Below are 22,787 nucleotides of genomic sequence, written 5' to 3' on the forward strand. Positions count from 1 at the left end.
ATGGGATCTTGCTGTATGTAAGCTGGTTACTTCAAAAAGTTATTTGTTTTATTTGAAGTGCTTTGGGGCATTTCTAAGAGATAAGGATGTAAAATTCTTCTTCTGTTACTTTAGTGCACTTCGGAGTCACATCAGTGAACTAATCTCAGTTATACTATCAATTTGCATTGCTGCATACCTAAAACCATTTTATAGTTCCAAGAAACAGACAGTATAACCACACTGTTTAAAAAAAAAGATGTAACGTTAAAAAGTAAAATTGTACAGGAATGCTTGGGAGGACTTTGCAGACTACTTAATATTGCGACTACTGTAATTGAAAATCTACAGCCTGTCTAATGGTAGAAATTGCAGATATTAAAAAAAAAAGCAACTAATCATAATTGAAACTCCTTCAAATAGAGGCTGGAATGCTCCTCTTTTATTTTGCAAGAGGATCTGAAATAAAAAGAAACCATTTGAGAGCAGTTGGCATTTTCAATCAAAATTGCTGAGAAACTAAGTGCTTCACTGCAACCACTAGTGTGTGCTGTACTACTATGTAATGTTAATGACTGAAAGCATTGCTGATCTACTGGATCAGATGTAATTGGAATCAATTCTTCTGTTCTTAACAGACTGCACACATGTGGCTCTGAATGCATGCAAATTATAATATAGTGTGATCATGGCCTATTAAAGAATGCAAATACTTTATGGTTCTGAACTGAGTGTAAGGAGAATGACAGGATTTTGAGGATGAGCTATGGAAACTGGGCTATTAAAGGGGAAAAGCATGTTGAAAAATAATATGCACGAGATAGGAAGGCATGGAATAGGAGGTAAGACTTTGAGGTGGTTGGAAAACTGGTTAAGACAGAGAAAGCAAAAGGTAATTGTGAATGAAATGATGTTGACTGGTCAGGTGCAAAAAGGGTCAGTGCCAGGACAATCGCCGCTTAAATTATGTTGTGATGATTATAGGATTTTGTGAGGACAGAAAGAAAGCTGACTTTTATTTGCTGATGACTCCAAATTTGGAGGGGGACAGTGTTCACGCAGTAGGTTAGGAATGTGACTGATGAGCGACAAATGGTATTTAATGGGAAGAAATGCAAGATAGTGAGACTAAGGAAAGGAAATAATCATAAATAAAATTGCTCTAAGCTACTGGAGAGGGATCTGGGAGTTTTGGAGGATTGTTCATTGAATCCAATAGCACAGTAGAGCAACAATAAGGCTACTTAGGGACATGTTAAGGGAGAGCGCACAAATTCTCAAAGGCACTGCTATGTCCTCACCTGGAGTACTAAACACAATTTGGGTCATCATGGTATAGCGATGCTAATCAAGTATTAGTGGTGTAGAAAAAGGCAATCAAATTAATATCTGTGTTGCAGCAACTGAGCTCCAAAGAGAGCCAGGAATTATTTACACTGGGGAATGTTCACAGGGATAATATTCAAAATTCTTGAAGGAAAAGATAAACTGAATCATGGTTTGTTCAATATAACATTCAATAGGGAGCTGGGCAAGTTCCCAATAGTGATGAGCATATCTACATATAGAAGGTAAGTGGATTGTAGTGGGGGGGAGGGGGGTTTGTTTCACCCAGCCACTGTGAGCTCCTGGAACTTGGCTAAATTGCCTTAAGGTTTGGAGAGGAATGCCCTAGAATTTGTTGTAAATTGGCCTAATATTTTTATTTTTTGCCTGCCCCAGGAGATTGTTAGCTGTGTGGGATTTGGAGGGTGATGGTGTGCGGAGGTGGGATAGGCTCAGTGGACCATCTGGTTTGTTTCCTGTTCTTGTTTGTATGAGATTTCCACAAACTGTAGAATCAGGAAGCATTAGATCAAGTTTGGAAAGGTAAGGACCTCAAACAGTTTAGATTTTATTACTTTAGGCAGAGGATGGTGAATGTGTTCAGTGGGACTGCCCAGGACAGATACTGTGGGGGGGAAAAAAATCTAAGGAAGAATCGGGTTGCTATTTGAGGGACCAAGTGATTGAAATGTATTTTTTGATGAAATGCTTTTCCGTTCACATACATGTAGTGGTACTCATTTGCCACCTTCAGTGCATGTTAACATGGCATCCAGCAGCCTGGGTAATCCAGCTATCCAATCCAGGAGCAGCACCAGGCATACCTCAAAATGAGGTGTCAACCTGGTGAAGCTACAACCCAGGACTACTTGCATGCCAAACTGCGTAAGCAGTTGGCGATAGACAGAGCTAAGCGATCCCATAACCAACGGATCAGATCTGAGCTCTGCAGTCCTGCCACATCCAGTCGTGAATGGTGGTGGACAATTAAATAACTGACTGGAGGAGGTGGCTTCACAAATATCCCCATCCTCAATGATGGGGGAGCCCAGCACATCAGTGCGAAAGATAAGGCTGAAGCATTTGCAAGGGCGGCACAGTAGTGCAGTGGTTAGCACTGCAGCCTCACAGCTCCAGGGACCCGGGTTCGATTCTGGGTACTGCCTGTGCGGAGTTTGCAAGTTCTCCCTGTGACTGTGTGGGTTTTCGCCGGGTGCTCCAGTTTCCTCCCACAGCCAAAGACTTGCAGGTGATAGGTAAATTGGCCATTGTAAATTGCCCATAGTGTAGGTAGGTGGTAGGGAATATGGAATTACTGTAGGGTTAGTATAAATGGGTGGTTGTTGGTCGGCACAGACTCGGTGGGCCGAAGGGCCTGTTTCAGTGCTGTATCTCTAAATAAATAAATCAACAATCCTCAGCCAGAAGTGCCGAGTTGATGATCCATCTCCGCCTCCTCCTGAGCTCCCCAGCATCACTGATGCCAGACTTCAGTCAATTCGATTCACTCCGCGTGATATCAAGAAACGACTGAAGGCACTGGATACTGCAAAAGCTATGGGCCCTGACAATATTCCGGCAATAGTACTGAAGACCTGTGCTCCAGAACTTGCCACGCCCCCAGCCAAGCTGTTCCAGTACAGCTACAACACTGGCATCTACCCTGCAATGTGGAAAATTGCCCAGGTATGTCCTGTACACAAAAAGCAGGACATGTCCAACCCGGCCAATTACCGCCCCATCAGCCTACTGTCAATCATCAGTAAAGTGATGGAAGGTGTCATCAACAATGCCATCAAGTGGCACTTGCTTAGCAATAACCTTCTCAATGACGCTCAGTTTGGGTTCCACCAGGGCCACTCTGCTCCTGATCTCATTACAGCCTTGGTTCAAACATGGACAAAAGAGCTGAACTCGAGATGAGGTGAGAGTGACTGCCTTTGATATCAAGGCAGCATTTGACCGACTATGGAGCCCCAGCAAAACTGAGGTCAATGGGAATCAGGGGGAAAACCCTCCGCTGGCTGGAGTCATACCTAGCGCAAAGGAAGATGGTTGTGGTTGTTGGAGGTCAATCATCTGAGCTCTAGGACATCACTGCAGAGTTCCTCAAGGTAGTGTCCTAGGCCCAACCATCTTCAGCTGCTTCATCAATAACCTTCCTTCAATCATAAGGTCAGAAGTGGGGATGTTCGCTGATGATTGCACAATGTTCAACACCATTCGCGACTCCTCAGATAGCAGTCCGTGTAGAAATGCAGCAAGACCTGGACAATATCCAGGCTTGGGCTGATAAGTGGCAAGTAACATTCGCACCACACAAGTGCCAGGCAATGACCATCTCCAACAAGAGAGAATCTAACCATCTCCCCTTGACATTCAACGGCATTGCCATCGCTGAATCCCCCACTATCAACATCCTAGAGGCTACCATTGACCAGAAACTGAGCTGGAGTAGCCATATAAATACCGTGGCTACAAGAGCAGGTCAGAGGCTAGGAATCCTGAGGCGAGTAACCCACCTCCTGACTCCCCAAAGCCTGTCCACCATCTACAAGGCACAAGTCAGGAGTGTGATGGAATACTCTCCACTTGCCTGGATGGGTGCAGCTCCAACAACACTCAAGAAGCTCGACACCATCCAGAACAAAGCAACCCGCATGATTGGCACCCCATCTACAAACATTCACTCCCTCCACCACCGACGCACAGTGGCAGCAGTGTGTACCATCTACAAGATGCACTGCAGCAATGCATCAAGGCTCCTTAGACAGTACCTTCCGAACCCGCGACTTCTACCAACTAGAAGGACAAGGGCAGCAAATACATGGGAATACCACCACCTGCAAGTTCCCGTCCAAGTCATACACCATCCTGACTTGGAACTATATCGCCGTTGCTTCACTGTCGCTGGGTCAAAATCCTGGAACTCCCTTCCTAACAGCACTGTGGGTATACCTACACCAAATGGACTGCAGCGGTTCAAGAAGGTAGCTCACCACCACCTTCTCAGGGACAATTAGGGATGGGCAATAAATGCTGGCCTGACCAGTGATGCCTACATCCCATGAATGAATAAAAAAAAAATAGAAGTTCCTGGAAATAATGCGCACATGGAGGAACTCAGCTGCTCTATGAAAGAGGGCTTCATCTGTCACCTGCATGATGCACACTGTGACAGCTCCCTGGCTAATGTTGCTCAAATGTTTTTTGGCAGCCTGAAGGGAGGTGGAGGTGTAAAAGCTGAGGCTGTGTCATTTTAATTGCCGTAGACACAGCAGTTACGACAGTGGAGAAAGTCTGCAAACCTTTGTGATCTTTGTGTCCATTGCCTGAATGGTTCATGGAAATTTCGAGAGTTGATTAATGGAGGCTCTTTACTTTTGGCAATAACTTTCTTTCCACCATCCATCTCTGAAATTTACGGTTGCCTGAACCCAAAATTTCAGTTGATCTCTATCATCTTTCCCTGTGCAGATCCTGATTTTTTTTTTCCAGCAAACTGCACACATTCCCTGTATCTGTGAAAAAACTGATGTACGGCAATGACTTGAAGTACTCAGAATCTGTCTTTTTGTGCTGTATGCATGTACTTTCTGACTGAGGCCGTGGCTAACATTAACTGGGGATATTTCTGCCTCCACTCTTTCTTTCTTCCCCGCCTCCCCCCTCCGCCGCAAACACAGCATAAAATATACCTAGTCTGTTTGCGTTGCAGAGTTCTGACACAGTTGTGTGCAAATTATGGTGTAACAGAAGATCTTTCAACCGATTTTTTCTCCTCCAATTTTCTCTCCCTACTTCGGCTTTTATGAAGAAGGCAGTTCATATTTGGAGCATGGCTTTGTGAGGGGTAATCACCATCTGGTACTTCAGCCAGTGTTTGCTGTCTTTTTCTGCCTGATAGTGGGAAAGAGAAATGGACTGGCTGAAATTGCAATTTGTACATTCGAGCAGGCATCACTAGATGGCAATTAACAGCAGGTCCCATATGATGTTACTACTCCTGTGCCCTACCCACCTCCAGTCTAATGGGGCTACTAACTGCAATTGCACCTTCATACCATCCCTACAGGTAAGATTGGGTAAATGGGGAACCGAGAATGGCTCACACCTAGAACTTTCATGGTCTGCACTGGGAGAACTTTTTTATTTACTGATGCAGTGTTGTGAAAGATTGAAAGAACTTGCTTTGAAGGATTTTCTGTTAGAGCATACTTTCACTTTATTAGCTACTCATTTTTAAAAGTTAAAAAAATAAATTGCTAGTTAAAATTAACATTTGCAGATGCCATGGTCTATTTCAGCAGTGTCTTCAAAGTAATTTTACCATAAAAACTGGTATGACGGTTATGCTTGAAACGGCAGTGATGTGGTTAAAATATTGTTTGCATCTCGGCATAAGCTGCACACTCAGACATTCAGCTTGTGTTGCTTGAGCCTGTGACTTACACACTGAATGTTATTATCTGTTTCTAACTATTAACTTTTTCTGCTTGTAAAATGAGGTTAAGCTTCATGGCCTTCAGTGGTTAAAAACATGAGTTGCTAATGCAGTAGTTGCTTTAAAACACCACTTTTTTTTCTTTTACAGAAAGAATTGAGCCTTCCCCGTAGAGGAAGTCTGTAAGTAGAGATGATTTATATCTTGCAGATATGCCCTTGATTTTGTTTTTTTTTAATTGGTTGTATTGGTTATAGTTGTCTGAAGTATATTATTTTACCGTTTCAGACTTTGACCTTTTGTGGCATCTTTATGCAAATAAGCCTATTATTTTGTTGATGTGATGAGATCATTGCCTTGAAGAGCTGCCTAAAAATGTGCTGGACATGATGAATGGCTCAATGGCTGATGCATATTTTGTTTGTACAGTTCTAAGAAGGAGATAATTGCTTGATGAAGTAGTTGTTGTTCAGTTGGTCTGTGCTTGCTAGTTGCAATTAAATATTTATAGTCTATTTTGTGTTAATAAGCAATATGTGTTAACCATATTCTAGCTTGGGTCCATTTAACATGGACTGGTCAGACAAATGGCCTCTTTCCATAGTCACATCTGTGTAGCTTTATGTAACTTTAGGGGCACTTGTATTACTGTGTTTTGAAAAGATACACGGCTAATAAAACAACTTTCACGCTCCCCAATTAGCAAGAATAAGGTGGTGTCTGGGTGTTTTCTGTGTATATATTCAATATATTAAGCACACATTCATTGTGCTGACCACTGGTATCCAGGGCTGTACATTTTTCATGGCTTACACAGCTTATACATAGTGTAATCAAGAAGGCCCAACAAAATTAATCTCAAAAATAGTCAGTTCCACATTAGCAAGTCGCTTATTTATTTTTTTTAAAACTCAAGAAGAAGACCCTTCATCTTCTCTGTGCAACTGAGGTGAAGAATAAATATGGCTTTGGCGGCAGTATCTATATCTTAAACATTTATTTTAAAAAAGCAAAAATTGGATAACATCTCAAATTATTTTCCACAGATTTATTCAATACTGAGGGAAAAATTCAATGAAATTAATTATTTGCTACCACTAAAACTGCATCTCATTGCCTTCAAGCCTTCCTGCTCTGCTTTATCACAGTTCAAGTAGCTTTTGGAGCACTTACCTGCAGTATCGTAGGTGCATCTTATATAATGGGGGGTGGGGGTAGGGACAGGGAGGTGAAATTGTTAAAGATGAGCGGCTGAGTAATGAAATGGGTTAAGTACTCATCTTTCATCTCTAGGACCTGCTCTTGAATCTGTCTTTTTTATTTGTCCATGGGATATGGGTGTCGCTGGCTAGGCCAGCATTTATTGCCCATCCCTGTGGTGAGCTGCCTTCTTGAACTGCTGCAGTCCTTGGGGTGTAGGTACAGCAACAGTGCTGTTAAGGAAGGGAATTCCAGGACTTTGACCCAGCGACAGTGAGGGAACAACGATGTAGTTCCAAGGCAGGATGGTGTGTGGTTTGGAGGGGGACTTGCAGGTGGTGGTGTTCTCATGCTACTACTGCCCTTGTCCTTCTAGGTGGTAGAAGTCACAGGTTTGGAAGGTGCTGTCGAAGGAGCCTTGGTGAGTTGCTGCAGTGCATTTTGTAGATTGGTATACACTGCTGCCACTGTGCACCAGTGGTGAAGGCAGTGAATGTTGAAGCTGGTGGTTGAGGTGACAATCAAGCAGGTTGCTTTGTCCTGGCTGGTGTTGAGTTTCTTGAAGTGTTCAGTGTTCTTGGAGCTGCACTCATCCAGGCAAGTGGAGAGTATTCCAACACACACCTGACTTGTGCCTTGTAGATGGTGGACAGGCTTTGCGGAGTGAGGAGCTGAGTTATTCACCACAGAATTCCTAGCCTCTGATCTGCTCTTGTAGCCACAGTATTTTTGTGGCTGGTCCAGTTCAGTTTCTAGTCAATAGCAACCCCCAGGATGTTGATTGTGGGGGATTCAGTGATGGTAATGCCATTGATCATCAAGGGGAGGTGGTTAGATTCTGTCTTGTTTGAAATGGTCATTGCCTGGCACTTGTGTAGCACAAATATTACTTGTCACTTATCAGCCCAAGGCTGGATGTTGTCCCGGTCTTGTTGCATCTGGACATCTTGAAAGAGGTAGCTATGGAGATAGTGGATGCATTGGTGATCATCTTCCAAAATTCTATAGATTCTGGAGTGGTTCCTGCAGCTTGGAAGGTTGCAAATGTCACCCCACTATTTAAGAAGGAAAGGAGAGAGAAAACGGAGAATTACAGACCTGTTCGCCTTAGATCAGTCGTTGGGAAAATGCTAGAATCTATTCTAATGGATGTGATAAATGGACACTTGGATAGTCAACATGGATTTATGAATGGGAAATCAAGTTTGACGAACCTGTTGGAGTTTTTTGAGGATGTTACTAACTGAATTGATGAAGGGGAGTGGGTGGACGTGGTATACTTGGATTTTCAGAAGGCCTTTGATAAAGGCCCTACAGGAGGTTGGTTAGCAAAATTAAAACGCAAGGGGTAGGAGGTAATGTACTGGCATGGGTTAAGGATTGGTTAACAGGCAGAAAGCAGAGAGTAGGAATAAATGGATCATTCTCGCGTTGGCAGGCTGTGACTTGTGGGGTAAAGCAGGGATCAGTGCACAGGCTCCAGCTGTTCACTATATATTAATGATTTGGATGTGGGGACCAAATGTTGTATTTCCAAGTTCTCAGATGACACAAAACTAGGTGGGAATGTGGGTTGAGGAAGATGCAAAGCGGCTTCAAGGGGATTTGGACAGACTTAGTGAGTGGGTAAGAATGTGGCAGACAGAATGTAATGTGGAAAAATGTGAGGTTACCCACTTTGATAGGAGGAATAGATGTGCAGAGTATTTCTTAAATAGTAAGAGATTAGAAAGTGTAGATATACAAAGGGATCTGGGTGTCCTTGTCCGTAAGTCACTGAAAGCTAACATGCAGGTGTAGCAAGCAATTAGGAAGGCTAATGGTATCGCAAGAGGATTTTAGTGCAAGAGTAGTGAGGTCTTGCTTCCATTGTATAGAATCTTGGATATTGTGGGAAAAAGGCATTTAAGTGGATGATCAGCCATGATCATATTGAATGGCGGGGCAGGCTCGATGGGCTGAATGGCCTACTCCTGCGTTCCTACGTCCCAATGAAATATATCAAGTTCTTAAAAGGCTTTTATAGGGTAGATGCTGGAAAGATGTTTCCCCAGGCTGGGGAGTCTAGAACTAGAGGTTCTGCTCTACGTTTCTATGACATGGACTGCTTCAATATCTGAGGAGTTGCGAATCATGCTGAACATTGTGCAATCATCAGCGAACGTCCCCACTTCTGACCTTATGATGGAAGAAAGGTCATTGATGAAGCAGCTGAAGATGGTTGGACCTCGGACACTACCCTGAGGAACTCCTGCACTGATGTCCTGGGACTGAGATAATTGACCCCCAATAGCCACAACCATCTTCCTTTATGCTAGATATGAGTCCAACCATCAGAGAGTTTGATAGAATGAAAGTGTCCACAGGTTGTCAGGCGAAATATATTTTGCCATCTGAATCCAATTAGCACAAAAAATGCTGGCCAATTGGCATTGAAACTCCAGGGTTGTTAGTAGAAACCTCCCGTAAGCTGTCAGTATTATATACAGCAATGGTGAAAAGGTAAATATGATCTCAGTGCATAGTTTGAAGGATAGAGTACAAATCCCGCAAAGTGTTGTCTTGGACGCCATACCACAGGGTGACCATCCTCTTAGAAGGAAGGCCACTCAGATTGATAAGTGAGATGGGACCTGAGCTGTAAGAGAAGACTAAGACTGCTAGGAATATTTATACGGATTGGGCTGGTGGTTTAGAGGTGACTTTATTGAAGTATGTAAGATCGGCAAAGGACTAGATGAACTGGATCCTAGAATGACCAATTTTAACACAGGCTCTAGGGTGATGGGACACCATTTTAATATAAGGCTTCCTCACATAGGTGGTAAACATATTGAGTAGCCTGCCCAAAAAGGCAGTGAAAGTGGAGAATATTATAAATTTGAAGAGGGTGTTTGAAAGGCTTTTGGCAATCAAGGCTTTTAAAAGATATCTGCTGAAGTGAGGTATGAAGTCCGTGTCCTTTTGACACTGAAGCAAAGGCTAGTGATGGTTATTTCCCAGTTCAGTATAGTCACGTGCTCCTAAGGAATTTGGGGCATGGTGGGGGTGGGAAACGTGCAGGAGAGAGATTTGGTCTAAGTGTGTCTAAATTTGCCGATGGGGAACCATGGAGTTTGACTGATTTGCCTTCGGGAGTTGGGCAGGGGTTTTCCAGAGTTTTTCCACTGTAATTCACCACGGATTTTTCCCTCTTTTTGCCTGCCCTAGGAAATCATATTACTAATGGTTGGGGAGGTTGGTGCATGAAGTTGAAATGAATAATATTCAGGTCTTCTAGGTTCGTTCTGTTCACAAAATAGTGAAATCTCACTTTTACTTATGTACCTTGACTAATGTGAAGAATCACACCTTTAAAAAGTGTGCCCTGTGATAATGCCTTAACGTTAAGTCCAGTTTAGAATTTTATGAAAGCCTTTTTCTTTAAAACATCTTTTTTCCATCTAGACTGGGCCTCTGCCTCCCTGGTTCAATCCATACATATCTGAATAGATGCCATCACTTTTTATCAGCCCGCAGTGAGGCACATTTGAACTTCATTGTTGTAAACCACTTTGGACCAACTGCACAGTTCAAAGTTCAGCAGTACAACTTAAGTGTTTTGTGCTTTAGATAGTATCACGTCAAATTACAGGCAGGCAACTTACTTGTTAAGGGTTGCCCTTCATTAGTGCAGCTGTGTGTTTTTTCAACAACAACAGCTTATACTTATATAGTGCCTTTAACGTAATGAAACATCCCAAGATGCTTTATAGGAGTGTTATTAAACCATGTATGACACTGAACCACAAAAGGATGTCAGATGACCAAAAGCTTGGTCAAAGAGGTAGGTTTTAAGGAGTGTCTTAAAGGAAGAAAGCGAGGCAGAGAGATGTAGGGAGGATATTCCAAAGCTTAGGGCCTAGGCAACTGAAGGCACAACCACCGATGGTGGAGTGATTAAAATCGGGAATGCACAAGAGGCCAGAATTAGAGGAGCGCTGATATCTTGGGGTTTTGTGGGACTGGAGGAGATTACAAGAGATCAGGAGGGGTGAGGCCCTGGAGGGATTTGAAAACAAAGGGAGAATTTTAAAATCAAGACATTGCTTGACCGGGAGTCAATGTACGTCAACGAGCGCAGGAGATGATAGGGGAACGGGACTTGATGCGAATTAAGACACGGACAGCAGAGTTTTGGATGACCTCAAGTTTACGGAGAGTAGAATGTGGGAGACAAACCAGGAATGTATTGGAATACTCAAGTGTAGAGGTAATGAAGGCACGAACGAGGGTTTCAGCAGCAGATGAGCTGAGACGGGGTGAAGTCGGGCAATGATACGGAGGTGGAAATAGGCTGTCTTAGTCATGGTATTAGTATGAGGTTGGCAGTTTATCTCTGGATCAGATGTGACATCAAGGTTCTGCACACACTTTTCGCAAGGTTTCTAGGCTATTTAATATTTGTGAAATCGGGTGAGTCCATCAGTGAATATCGTAACGGTATTTTCATTGATTTTAGGATATACTGATCGATTTCCCAGTATTCTTCTTCTCCCACAGCTTAGCAGAACTTTGCAGATTCCATACAATAAATGCAATCTGTTAGAACCTTTCAGCTTCAACTTAAACTTGGAAGTATTGCACTTAGTTTTTCGACCTGATAAGGCAAGAAGGGAAACCAACGTGGAGCTAAGTGAAAGAGGACTGAATTTGCCTTCTCATTCCCAGTTAAAGTCTTGCTTCCATCAGTTTGTGCGGTAGATTATCAGGGGGGTTCTGTAAGGACAGACCTTAGATCTTTGGTCTGTGGAAGAAGCAGGCTTCATAGGCTCAAATGCCTTTTCCTGTTCCATGATTTTTTTTGTGTTTTATGCTCTTGATATTGTGGGCTGTGATTGAACAAAGAACAGTACAGCACAAGAACAGGCCATTCGGCCCGCCAAGCCTGCACCAATCTTGATGCCTGTCTAAACTAAAACCTTCTACACTTCTGGGGACCGTATCCCTCTATTCCCATCCTATTCATGTATTTGTCAAGATGCCTCTTAAACATCGCTATCGTACCTGCTTCCACCACCTCCCTCGGCAGCAAGTTCCAGGCACTCACCACCCTCTGTGTAAAGAACTTGCCTCGCACATCCCCTCTAAACTTTGCCCCTCTCACCTTAAACCTATGTCCCCTAGTAACTGACTCTTCCACCCTGGGATAAAGCTTCTGACTATCCACTCTGTCCATACCACTAATAACTTTGTAAACCTCTATCATGTCGCTCCTCCACCTCCGTCGTTCCGGTGAAAACAATCCGAGTTTTTCCAACCTCTCCTCATAGCTAATGCCCTCCAGACCAGGCAACATCCTGGTAAACCTCTTCTGTACCCTCTCCAAAGCCTCCACGTCCTTCTGGTAGTGTGGCGACCAGAATTGCACGCAATATTCTAAGTGTGGCCTAACTAAGGTTCTGTACAGTGCAGTGTGGCTTGCCAATTTTTAGTTGGTTGGTTTACTGTTTTGTTACACAATTTGATGTGTTGCCCCTCTTTCCCCCGAAAATGACCATTTAGTTTATGATCCATCAGCTCGTCTTAGTTGGTAGCACTCTCGCCTTTGAGTCAAAACGTTGTATGTCCAAGATGTGGATGCATAAACTCAACTGCCACTTCAGTCACATCAACACCTTGTCTGCCTATTCCATTGATTCAGATAGATGCTAAAGATCCCATGACTCTATTCAAAGATGAGCAAGGAGTTTTTCCAGTGTCCCTTATAACCATTCATACCATAAACAGATTACCTGGTCATTCATTTAATTGTTGTTTGTGGAATCTTGCTGTGTGTAAAATGGCTGGCTGCAAACAGTCATTGCACTTCAGAGTAGTTCATTATGTGTGATCAACTGTTTCTATGAGACATGATAAAGTGCTGTATAATACAAATTTTTCTTTTTATTGTGTAGAATTCAGCATTTAGTTCATTCTTGCATTTTCTCGTAGGTGTAACATAGATGATTTCTGTGTCTCATTAGAAAACCTCTTGACAAGTTGGGCCTTAACCATTTTGAAAGTCTATTTCTCACAAGCTTCAACTGTTTTTCCTAAATGATGACATTGACTGCAAGAATCTAGGCTGCTGCAGAAACAATGGACTGTTCTACTAGTCTGTGATGTATTATATGGACCTCACTGCGAATCTATAAAAAAAACCTGATTTTTAAAAGACAATGCTGTATAACCAGTATAGATTGCCCCATCCGATAAAAATGCACAAGGAACAAAAATGTTCCATTTCTCTGCACTGCTGGTAAGACATTATGTGCCACATGCTGTGCATGGGTTTTCAAATCTTAAATTACATTCCAAATTCATGTGCCATTGTAATCATCAGATGACAGTTCGGCTGTGTTTTATCCAACCTATAGTCAATTGAACTATGTTAATTGGAGCAGTGGTGGGCTTTAGATATTATTCCCATTGGATTAGTCTTTGCAGCTCAAAAACCAGGCTTCTCAATATAGTGATTAGAGCAGACGCACTTTATCTCTGGGCCACATAGGTGATGGGAGCTGCCGCTGACCATAGCATTAATGCTAATCACATGAGATAAGTTGTTCAGTTCTAGCCATTGCATCCCAGTGACCTTTGCTTAGAGAGAAAAACCTGACTTATTGGATACCATGTTTACATACAATTATTTCAATATCTAATTCTGGTGTGGTGTAGTGCCCTCATCTGTTTCTTCTGCATGCATTTTTGTGTGTGTACACCAGAATTTAAGTTCTGCATAGTTGCACAACAATGAATAATATTAAATACCATTCCTATATTTTTTTTAAAGTATTCTAACTACCAATAAAAAGACTTGCATTTATATAGTGCCTTTCACAACCTCAGGTTATCCCCAAGTGCTTTACAGCTAATTAAGTACTTTGAAGCCTAGCCAATGTTGTAATGTAGGAAACGTAACAGCCAATTTGCAAACACCAAGCTCCCACAAACAGCAATGTAATAATGACCCGAGTAGTCACTGTTGGAAAGTAGTAAAATCTGCTGATTTGCCATTACAAAAACAACAACTTTTCTATGTCGCCTTTAATGCAATAAAACATTCCAGGCTTCACAGGAGCATTACGAAACAAAATTTGACATTGAACCGCATTAGAAAATGTTGGGCAGATGAGCAAAAACTTGGTCAAAGAGGTGGGTTTTAAACAGCATCTTAAAGGAGGAAAGAGAGTCAGAGAGAATAAGGAAGGGAATTCCAGAGCTTAGGGCATTAACATCTGAAGGCACATCCACCAGTGGTGGAGCAATTAAATCAGGGATACTCAAGAGGCCAGAGTTAGAGGAGTGTAAATCTCTTGGAGAGATGTGGGGCTAGAGGAGATTACAGAGATGGGGAGTGGGGAGGCCGTGGAGGGATTTGAAAGTAAGAATGAGAATTTTAAAATCGAGGCACAGCTTAACTGGGAGCTGATGTAGGTCAGCGAGCACAGGGATGATATGTTATATATTAGGGATGGGCAATAAATACTGGCCTGGCCAGCAATGCCCACGTCCCATGAATGAATTTAAAAAAAATGTGAATGGGACTTGGTGCGAGTTAGGACACAGGCAGTAGAGTTTTGGATGACCTCGTTTATGGAGGGTAGTTCATGGCAGACCATCCAGAAGTGCATTGGAATAGGCAAGTCTAAAGATAGCAAAGGCATGAATGAGGTTTCCGCAGCAGATGAGCTGAGATGGGGCACAGTCAGCCAATGATATAGAGGTGGAAATAGGTAGTTTTAATGGCGCAGATATATAGTCGGAAGCTCACCTTGGTCAAATATGACAGAGGTTGTGAACAGTCTGGTTCAGCCTCGAACAGTTGCCAGGGAGAGGGATAGAGTCAGTGGCTAGGGAACAGAGTTTGTATTGGGGACTGAAGATGGTGACTTCAGTTTTCCCAATATTTAATTGGAGGAAATTTCTGTTCATCCAGCACTGGATGTTGGACAAGCAACCTGATAATTTAAGGACAGTAGAGGAGTCGAGAGAGGTTTTTCTTTATTTGTTCTTGGGATGTGAGCGCCGCTAGCAAGGCCAGCTTGAACTGCTGCAGTCCATGCGGTGTTGGTTGACCCACAGTGCTGTTAGGGAGTTGCAGGATTTTGACCCAGCGACAGTAAAGGAGCAGTGATATATTTCCAAGCCAGGATGGTGTGTGATCTGGAGGTGGTGGTGTTCCCATGTGCTGCCCTTGTTCTTCTAGGTGGAAGAACTTGCACTGCGAGGTGATAGGAACATAGGAAACTAGGAACAAGAGTGAGCCATTCAGTCCTTCGACACAGCTCCACCATTCGATAAGATCATGGCTGATCTGTTGTGGTCTCAACTCCACTTTCCTGTCTGCCCCCCTTAACTCTCGACACTCTTGTCTATCAAAAATCTATCTAACTCAGCCTTGAATAAACTGAATGACCCAGCCTCCACAGCTTTCTGGGGAAGAGAATTCCACAGACTAACGACCCTTTGAGGAAAAAAAATCTCCTCATCTCTGTCTTAATAGGGAGACCTCTTATTCTTAAACTGTCTCCCCGATAAGAGGAAACATCTTCCCAGTCTTATCAGGTCCCCTCATTCTTCTAATCTCCAATGGGTAAAGGCCCAACCTGTCCAACCTTTCTTCATAACATAAGCCTTTCATCCCAGGAATGAGTTGAGTGAACCTTCTCTGAACTGCCTCTAATGCAATTATAGAAACATAGAACCATAGGAAAATTACGGCATAGAAGGAGGCCATTCAGCCTGTCGTGTTCGTGCTGGCCGAAGAGAACACACAACTAGCTGCCCAATCTAATCCCCCCTTCCAGCACCTGGTCCATAGCCTTATATCCTTTTTCAAATAAGGAGACCAAAACTGTACACAGTACTCCAGATGCAGTCTCAACAAAACCCTGTACAGCTGCAGTAACAATTCCCTACTTTTATATTCCATTCCCCTTGCAATAAATGTCATTTGCCTTCCTAATCACTTGCTGTACCTGCATACTGCTTCTCTTTTTTGGCCCCCATGTCTCGAGAGACAATAGGTAAGCGCCTAGAGGCGGTCAGTGGTTTGTGGAGCAGCACCTGGAGTGGCTATAAAGGCCAATTCCAGAGTGACAGACTCTTCCACAGGTGCTGCAGATAAAATTGGTTGTCGGGGCTGTTACACAGTTGGCTCCTTGCACTTCTGTCCTTTTTTTCTTGCCAACTGCTAAGTACCTGCATACTAACCTTTTGTGATTCATGTACCAGGACAGCCAGATCCCTGTCTACCACCGAGTTCTGCAATCTCTCTCCATTTAAATAGTACACTGCTTTTCTATTCTTCCTGTCAAAGTGGACAAGTTCACATTTTCCCACATTATACTCCCATCTGCCAAATTTTTGCCCACTCATTTTACCTATCTATATCTCTTTGTAGACTCTTTACCTCCTCTTGACAACCTACTTTCCTACCTATCTTTATTAGCAAATTTAGCTACTATACATTGGGTCCTTTCATCTAAGTCATTTATATAAATTGTAAATAATTGAGGCCCCAGCACTGATCCCTGTGGCACTCCATTAGTTACAGCTTGCCAACCTGAAAAAGACCCATTTATCATTACTTTCTGCTTCTGTTAGATAACTAGTCCTTTATCCATACTAATATGTTACTCCCTACACCAGGGGTGACCATCCCTTTTGCATGAGGGGCCGCATAATTTTTGTTATATGTCGGGGGCCAGTGAGCAACTTTCGAAAGGTAAAGGTGTTAGAAATTTATCTTAATCAAAGCAACAAAAAATGTGCATTTTTGTGAAGAAATGAGAAGACTACTTTATTAGCTTCTTTTCTCATCACTATGTTGGACACTGATTTAGTGAGATACCTGGCATTGTTTTTGCTTGCAGAAGTAGAATGTCTGCCTGCATGCTTGCTGTAGCGTTGTGGAGTACTCCAGATAGATGTCCTTCTGTCAGGAATGATCTTGATTGCTCTCTCATCGCCCTTGCCCTCTCATCACTCTTGCCCTTGTCTTCGTCCCCCCTCACCACTTGTCTCTCTTCTCCTCCGAAGGAATTTTGGAAGATTATGGCTAATGCCTCTACTATCTCTGCAGCCACTTCTTGTCAGACCCTTGGCTGCAGGCCATCAGGTCCCTGGGGACTTGTCAGCCTTTAGGTCTAATAGTTTTACGTTTCTCCTTCCCTTTCACCTCTTGACTTTTCAAGTATCTGTGGGAAGTTTTCTAAGTCTTCTACAGTGAACACAGACACAAAATACCTGTTCAACACTTCCGCCATTTCCTTGTTTTCCATTATTAATTCCACAGACACACTCTCTAGCGGACTAACGCTAGCTTTAGTTACTCTTTTTCCTTTTTAAATACTTGTAGAAACTCTTACTCTCTTTTTATTTCTAGCTAGTTTTCTCTCGTACTCTAACTTCTCCCTTTTTTTGTCATCCTTTGCTGGTTCTTAAAATCTGTGCAGTCTTCTGACTTGCCACTATTCTTTGCAGAATTGTACAGTGTTTCTTTCAATTTGATACTGTCCTTAACTTGCTTATTTAGCCACGGATGATGCATCCTTCTTAGAGTCTTTCTTCTCACTGGGGTACATCTTTGCAGAGAGTTATTAAATATCTCCTTAAAAGTCTGTCACTGCATCTCTACTGTCTCGACTTTTAACCTAGTTTCCCAGTTCACTTTAGCCAACTCTGCCTTCATACCCTTATAATTACCTTATTTAGGTTTAAAACACTAGACATAGACCCACACTTCTCACCTTCAAACTGAACGTAAAATTCATCATGTTATGATTTCTGTCGCCTAGAGGCTCCTTTACTGCGAGGTTATTGATTAATCTTGTCTCATTGCACATTTTTTTTTAGAATAATAAGTTGTGGAACCAACCAGGGAACAAGCTATTTTAGACTTGGTAATGTGTAATGTGTTACGGTCAGGTGAGGAGGGGTCTTAGGGCTTCCCTCCTTTCCCTCTCCTTGTTTGACCACAAGAAGTTTAATTGTTCTTTAAAGTGGATGTACTGGCTAATTCAGTAGATGTTTGGTTCTTGTTACAATCATAACAAGTAAGTAATTGGACAGGTTTTCTTGAGTTTAACAAAGAAGGGGGTTAACTTTATTGTACTTAAACCGAACTAAGTAAAATAATAAACGACGCTTCAACCTCACTCACTCACTCCACTCACTCACTCACTCTAGAGGTTCATGCACACAAATAGGTTACAGAGTGGGAAAGGGTAGATTGATTGAGTTAGAGTTTATAGAAAAAGGGGTATACAGTCTGTGCAGTTAGTGATTCAAGCATGGTAGTTAGCAGTCTATTTCTTCTTGCTTAAAAAAAAAACAGGCAGTTCTCTTAAAATTCCTGGCTGTTGGTTCTTGCTGGGATGCGCAGACATTTCATCTCCACCTCACAGGCCTTGCAATGTAGGATACAGTATTGCAAATTAGGTGGCCATCTTAAGCTGCTAGCAAAGCCATCTTTTATCTGTTCCTTCTAAATTTCTTTTAAAAAATTGAACTCTGGTCTCCAGTCAGTGGATTAAAGAAAATTATCATTCAACAAAGCACGTTGGCGTGACAAATGAGACAGGATTAATGATTGCAGAGTAAGGGATCCTCTTGGGAAGAGTGATCATAACATGATGAATTTCACAATCAGTTTGAGGGTGAGAAACTTGGGGCTAAAACTAGTGTCTTAAACTTAAAGGCAATTACAAAGGCATGAAGACAGGGTTGGCTAAAGTGGACTGGGAAAATAGGTTAAAAGGTAAGATATGGATGGGAACCTGAGCTCAGCCTTAGACAGGACAATTTCAGGGCAGGGGATGGGAGGCAGAAAGTTAGCAAGTGACTCAAAGACAGAAGTAGCAAAGGTTAAAAAGTGTCCAGCACAGGAATTTGGCAGTGTTAAAGGGTATTTATTTAAATGCGAGGAGTATCGTAAATAAAGCTGATGAGTTGAGGGCACAGATTGACTCATGGCAACACAATATCATTGCTATAACAGAAACTTGGCTTGAAGAGGGGCAAGAATGGCAGCTCAGCATCTAGATTTAGTCTTCGATAATGAAGCTGGGCAAGTGGATGAAGTAACAAAGGGTGATCATTTTGGAGATAGTGACCATAATACAGTTAGTTTTAGTATAATCATGGAAAAGGGCAAAGGTTCTAAATTGGGGGAAGGGAAATTTTAGAAAACTGAGAGGTGACCTGACTAAAATGGACTGGATACAGCTACTGGAAAAAAAAATCAGTGGCAAACCAGTGGGAGGCATTCAAAATTGAGATACTACAGGCACAGTGTAGGTATGTCCCCACAAAGATTAAGGCTGGTACTGCCAAATCTAGAGCTCCCTGGTTATCCAGAAGCTTACAGGGTAAGTTAAAGCAGAAAAAGAAAGCCTATAACGATCACAAATATCTTAATACTTCAGAAAGCCTAGAGGAGTATAGAAAGTGCAGGGGTGAAGTGGGAAAGGAAATTAGAAAAGCAAAGAGAGGACATGAAAAATTAATGGCATGTAAAATTAAGGAAAACCCAAAGATGTTTTATCAGTACATTAAGAGCAAGAGGGTAACTAAGGAAAGGGTCGGGCCTATCGGAGATGTACAAAGGAACTTATGCATGGATGCAGAAGATGTGGGCAGGGTTCTGAATGAGTTTTTTTTGTCTCTGTCTTCACAAAGGAAAGGGTTGATGCAGACATTGTAATTAAAGAGGAGTGTGAAATATTAGATACGATAAGCATAATGAGAGAGGAAGTACTAGAGGGTCAGACATCCTTGAAAGTGGATAAATTGCCAGGACCTGATGGATTGCATCCCAGGTTGTTAAAGGAAGCCAGGGAGGAAATAGCGGATGCATTGAGGATCTTCTTCAAATCCTCACTAGATACAGGCGAGGTACCAGGTGATTGGAGGTCTGCGCACATTGTACCATTGTTTAAAAAGGGTGTGAGGGATAGGCCAAATAATTATAGGCCGGTCATTCTGACCTCTGCAGTGGGTAAATTATTAGAATCAGTTCTGAGGGACAGGATAAACTGCCACTTAGAAAGGCACGGATTAATCAGGAATAGTCAGGATTTGTTAGGGGAAGATCATGTCTTACTAACTTAATTGAGTTTTTTAGGAAGTGAGGAGAGGATTGATGAGGGTAGTGCAGTGGATGTAGTCTACATGGATTTTAGTAAGACATTTGACATGGTCCCTCATGGCAGACTGATCAGTAAAATGAAAGGCCATGGGATACAGAGGAATGTGGCAGGTTGGATCCAGAATTGGCTCAGTGACAGGAAACAAAGGGGAGTAGTCGACGGATGTTTTTGCGATTGGAAAGCTGTTTCCAGTGGCGTTCCACAAGGCTCAGTGTTGGGTCCCTTACTGTTTTTGGTATATAATAATGATTTGGACTTAAATGTGGGAGGCATAATTGGGAAATTTGCTGATGACACAAATATTGGCAGTTTAGTTAATAGAGAAGAGGATAGCTGGAGACGCCAGAATTATACCAATGGTTTGGATGAGTGGGCGGGAAAGTGGCAAATGGAATTCAGTCCAGAGAAGTGTGAGGTAATGCATTTGGGGAGGGCAAATAAAGCGAGGGAATGCACAATAAATGGGAGGATATTAAGAGGGGTAGAAGAAGTGAGATGCCTTGGAGTGCATGTCCACAGGTCCCTGAAGGTGGCAGGACAGGTAGATAGGGTGATGAAGGCATATGGATTGCTTTCCTTTATTAGCTGAGGTATAGAATACAAAAGCAGGGATGTGATGCTGGAACTTTAGAAAACGCTGGTTAGGCCACAGCTGGAGTATTGCGTACAGTTCTGGTCACATTACAGGAAGGACATAATTGCTCTGGAGAGAGTTAACTGAGGTGTACAAAATTATGAGGGGCCTAGATAGAGTGGACAGCAAGGATCTGTTTCCCCTAGCAGGGAGGTCAGTTACCAGGGGACACAGATTTAAGGTCTTTGGTAGAAGGATTAGAGGGGACATGAGGAAAAACCTTTCCACAGAGGATGGTGGGTGTCTGGAATTCGCTGCCAGGAACGGTAGTGGAGACAGAAGCCCTCATTTCTTTTAAAAGGTACCTGGATATGTACCTGAAATGCTGTAACCTGCAAGGCTATGGACCAGGTGATGGAAGGTGGGATTGAGTGGCTAGTTTTTTCAGCCGGCATGGACACGATGGGCTGAATGGCCTCCTACTGTGCTGTAATTGTTCTGTGGTTCTATAAGCAGTAACAGACACTGGAAATATTTCATAACTCTCAACAGGGATGTATTCCATTGAGAAAGAAAGACTCTACAAGACGGCTGCACCATCCATGCCTAACCAAGGAAGTTAAGGGTAGTATCATGTTGAACGAAAAGACGTACAATTCTGTGAAAGTTCGTGGTAAGCCAGATGATTGGGAAAATTTTAGAAACCTGCAAAGGATGACTTAAAAAAACAAGAGGGAAATATTAGGATATGAGACTGAACTAGCAAGAATTATAAAAAAAACAAAGCGCTTCAACAAATACATAAAAAGGAAGAGAGTAGCTGAAGTAAATGTTGATTCCTTCGAGAGTGAGACTGGTGAATTAATAATGGGAAACAAGGGAATGGCAACGACTTTGAACAGATATTTTGTATCTGTTTTCATGGTAGAAGACACTAAAAGCATCCCAAGAATGGTAGAAAATCAAAGGGCAAAAGGGAGGGAGGAATTTAAAGCAATCACTATCTAGAGAAAATGTACTAGGAAAACTAATGTGACTAAAGGCTGACAAGTCACCTGGACCTGATGCCCTGCATCTTAGGGTCTTTAAAAGAAGTAGATGCATTGGTTGTTACCTTCCAAAATTCCCTAAATTCTGGAAAGGTCGCAGCGCATTGGAAAATTCTATTCAAGAAAGGAGGAAGACAGAAAGCAGAAAACGGTAGACCAGTTAGCATAACATCTGTCATTGGGAAAATGCTAGAATCCATCATTAAGGAAGTAGTAGCAGAACATTTTGAAAATTGTAATACAATGGTTTTATGCAACGGAAATAGTGTTTGACAAATTTACTAGAGTTCTTTGAGGATGTAACACGCAGGGTGGATAAAGGGAAACCAGTAGGCATAGTGTTTTTGGATTTCAAAAAGGCATTCAATAAGATGCCACATAAAAGGTTACTGCACAAAGTAAGAGCTCATGGTGTTGGGGATAATATATTAGCAAGGGTAGAGGATTGGCTAACTAACAAGAAATAGAAAGTGGGGATAAATGGGCCATTTTCAGGTTGGCAAATTGTTAACGAGTGGACTGCTGGGGTCCCAACTATTAACAATCTATATTAATGACTTGGATGAAGGGACTGAGTGTATTGTAGCCAAAATTACAGATGATACAAGGATAGGTGGGAAAGCAAGTTGTGAGGAGGATACAAAGAGTCTGCATATGGATAGAGAAGTTAGGTGAGTGGGCAAAAATTTGGCAGATGGAGCATGATGTGGAAAAATGTGAGATTATCCACTTTGGTAGGAAGAATAGAAAAGCAAAATGTTATTTAAATGGAGAGAGACTACAGAATGCTGCAGTACAAAGGGATCTGGGTGTCCTCGTACATGAATCACTTGCAGGTACAGCAAATAATTAAGAAGACAAACATTGTCCTTTATTCCAAGGGGGATGGAGTATAAAAGTAGGGAAACCCTGCTGCAACTGTACAGGGCGTGGGTGAAACTGCACCTGGAGTGCTGCATTACAGTTTTGGGGCTGGATTTTATGTCTGGCGGATGGGAGCTGACCACTGACGTAAAGGTCGGTGGCGAACCTGCTTCCGC

At 42.4% G+C, this 22,787-nt stretch overlaps 1 protein-coding gene across 4 annotated transcripts in view; it reads left to right on the top strand.

The window, feature by feature from the left end:
• Nucleotides 1–22,787, top strand: part of mast4 (microtubule associated serine/threonine kinase family member 4) — a 575,541-nt gene that overhangs the window by 245,582 nt on the left and 307,172 nt on the right. For all 4 annotated transcript variants that reach the window (XM_068029433.1, XM_068029434.1, XM_068029435.1 and 1 more), the window contains exon 5: nt 5,900–5,931. In XM_068029433.1, the coding sequence (XP_067885534.1) occupies nt 5,900–5,931 (32 nt within the window). The remainder of the gene's footprint in view (nt 1–5,899; nt 5,932–22,787) is intronic.

This window comes from Heterodontus francisci, chromosome 4, assembly GCF_036365525.1.
Source record: "Heterodontus francisci isolate sHetFra1 chromosome 4, sHetFra1.hap1, whole genome shotgun sequence".
Lineage (NCBI taxonomy): Eukaryota > Metazoa > Chordata > Chondrichthyes > Heterodontiformes > Heterodontidae > Heterodontus > Heterodontus francisci.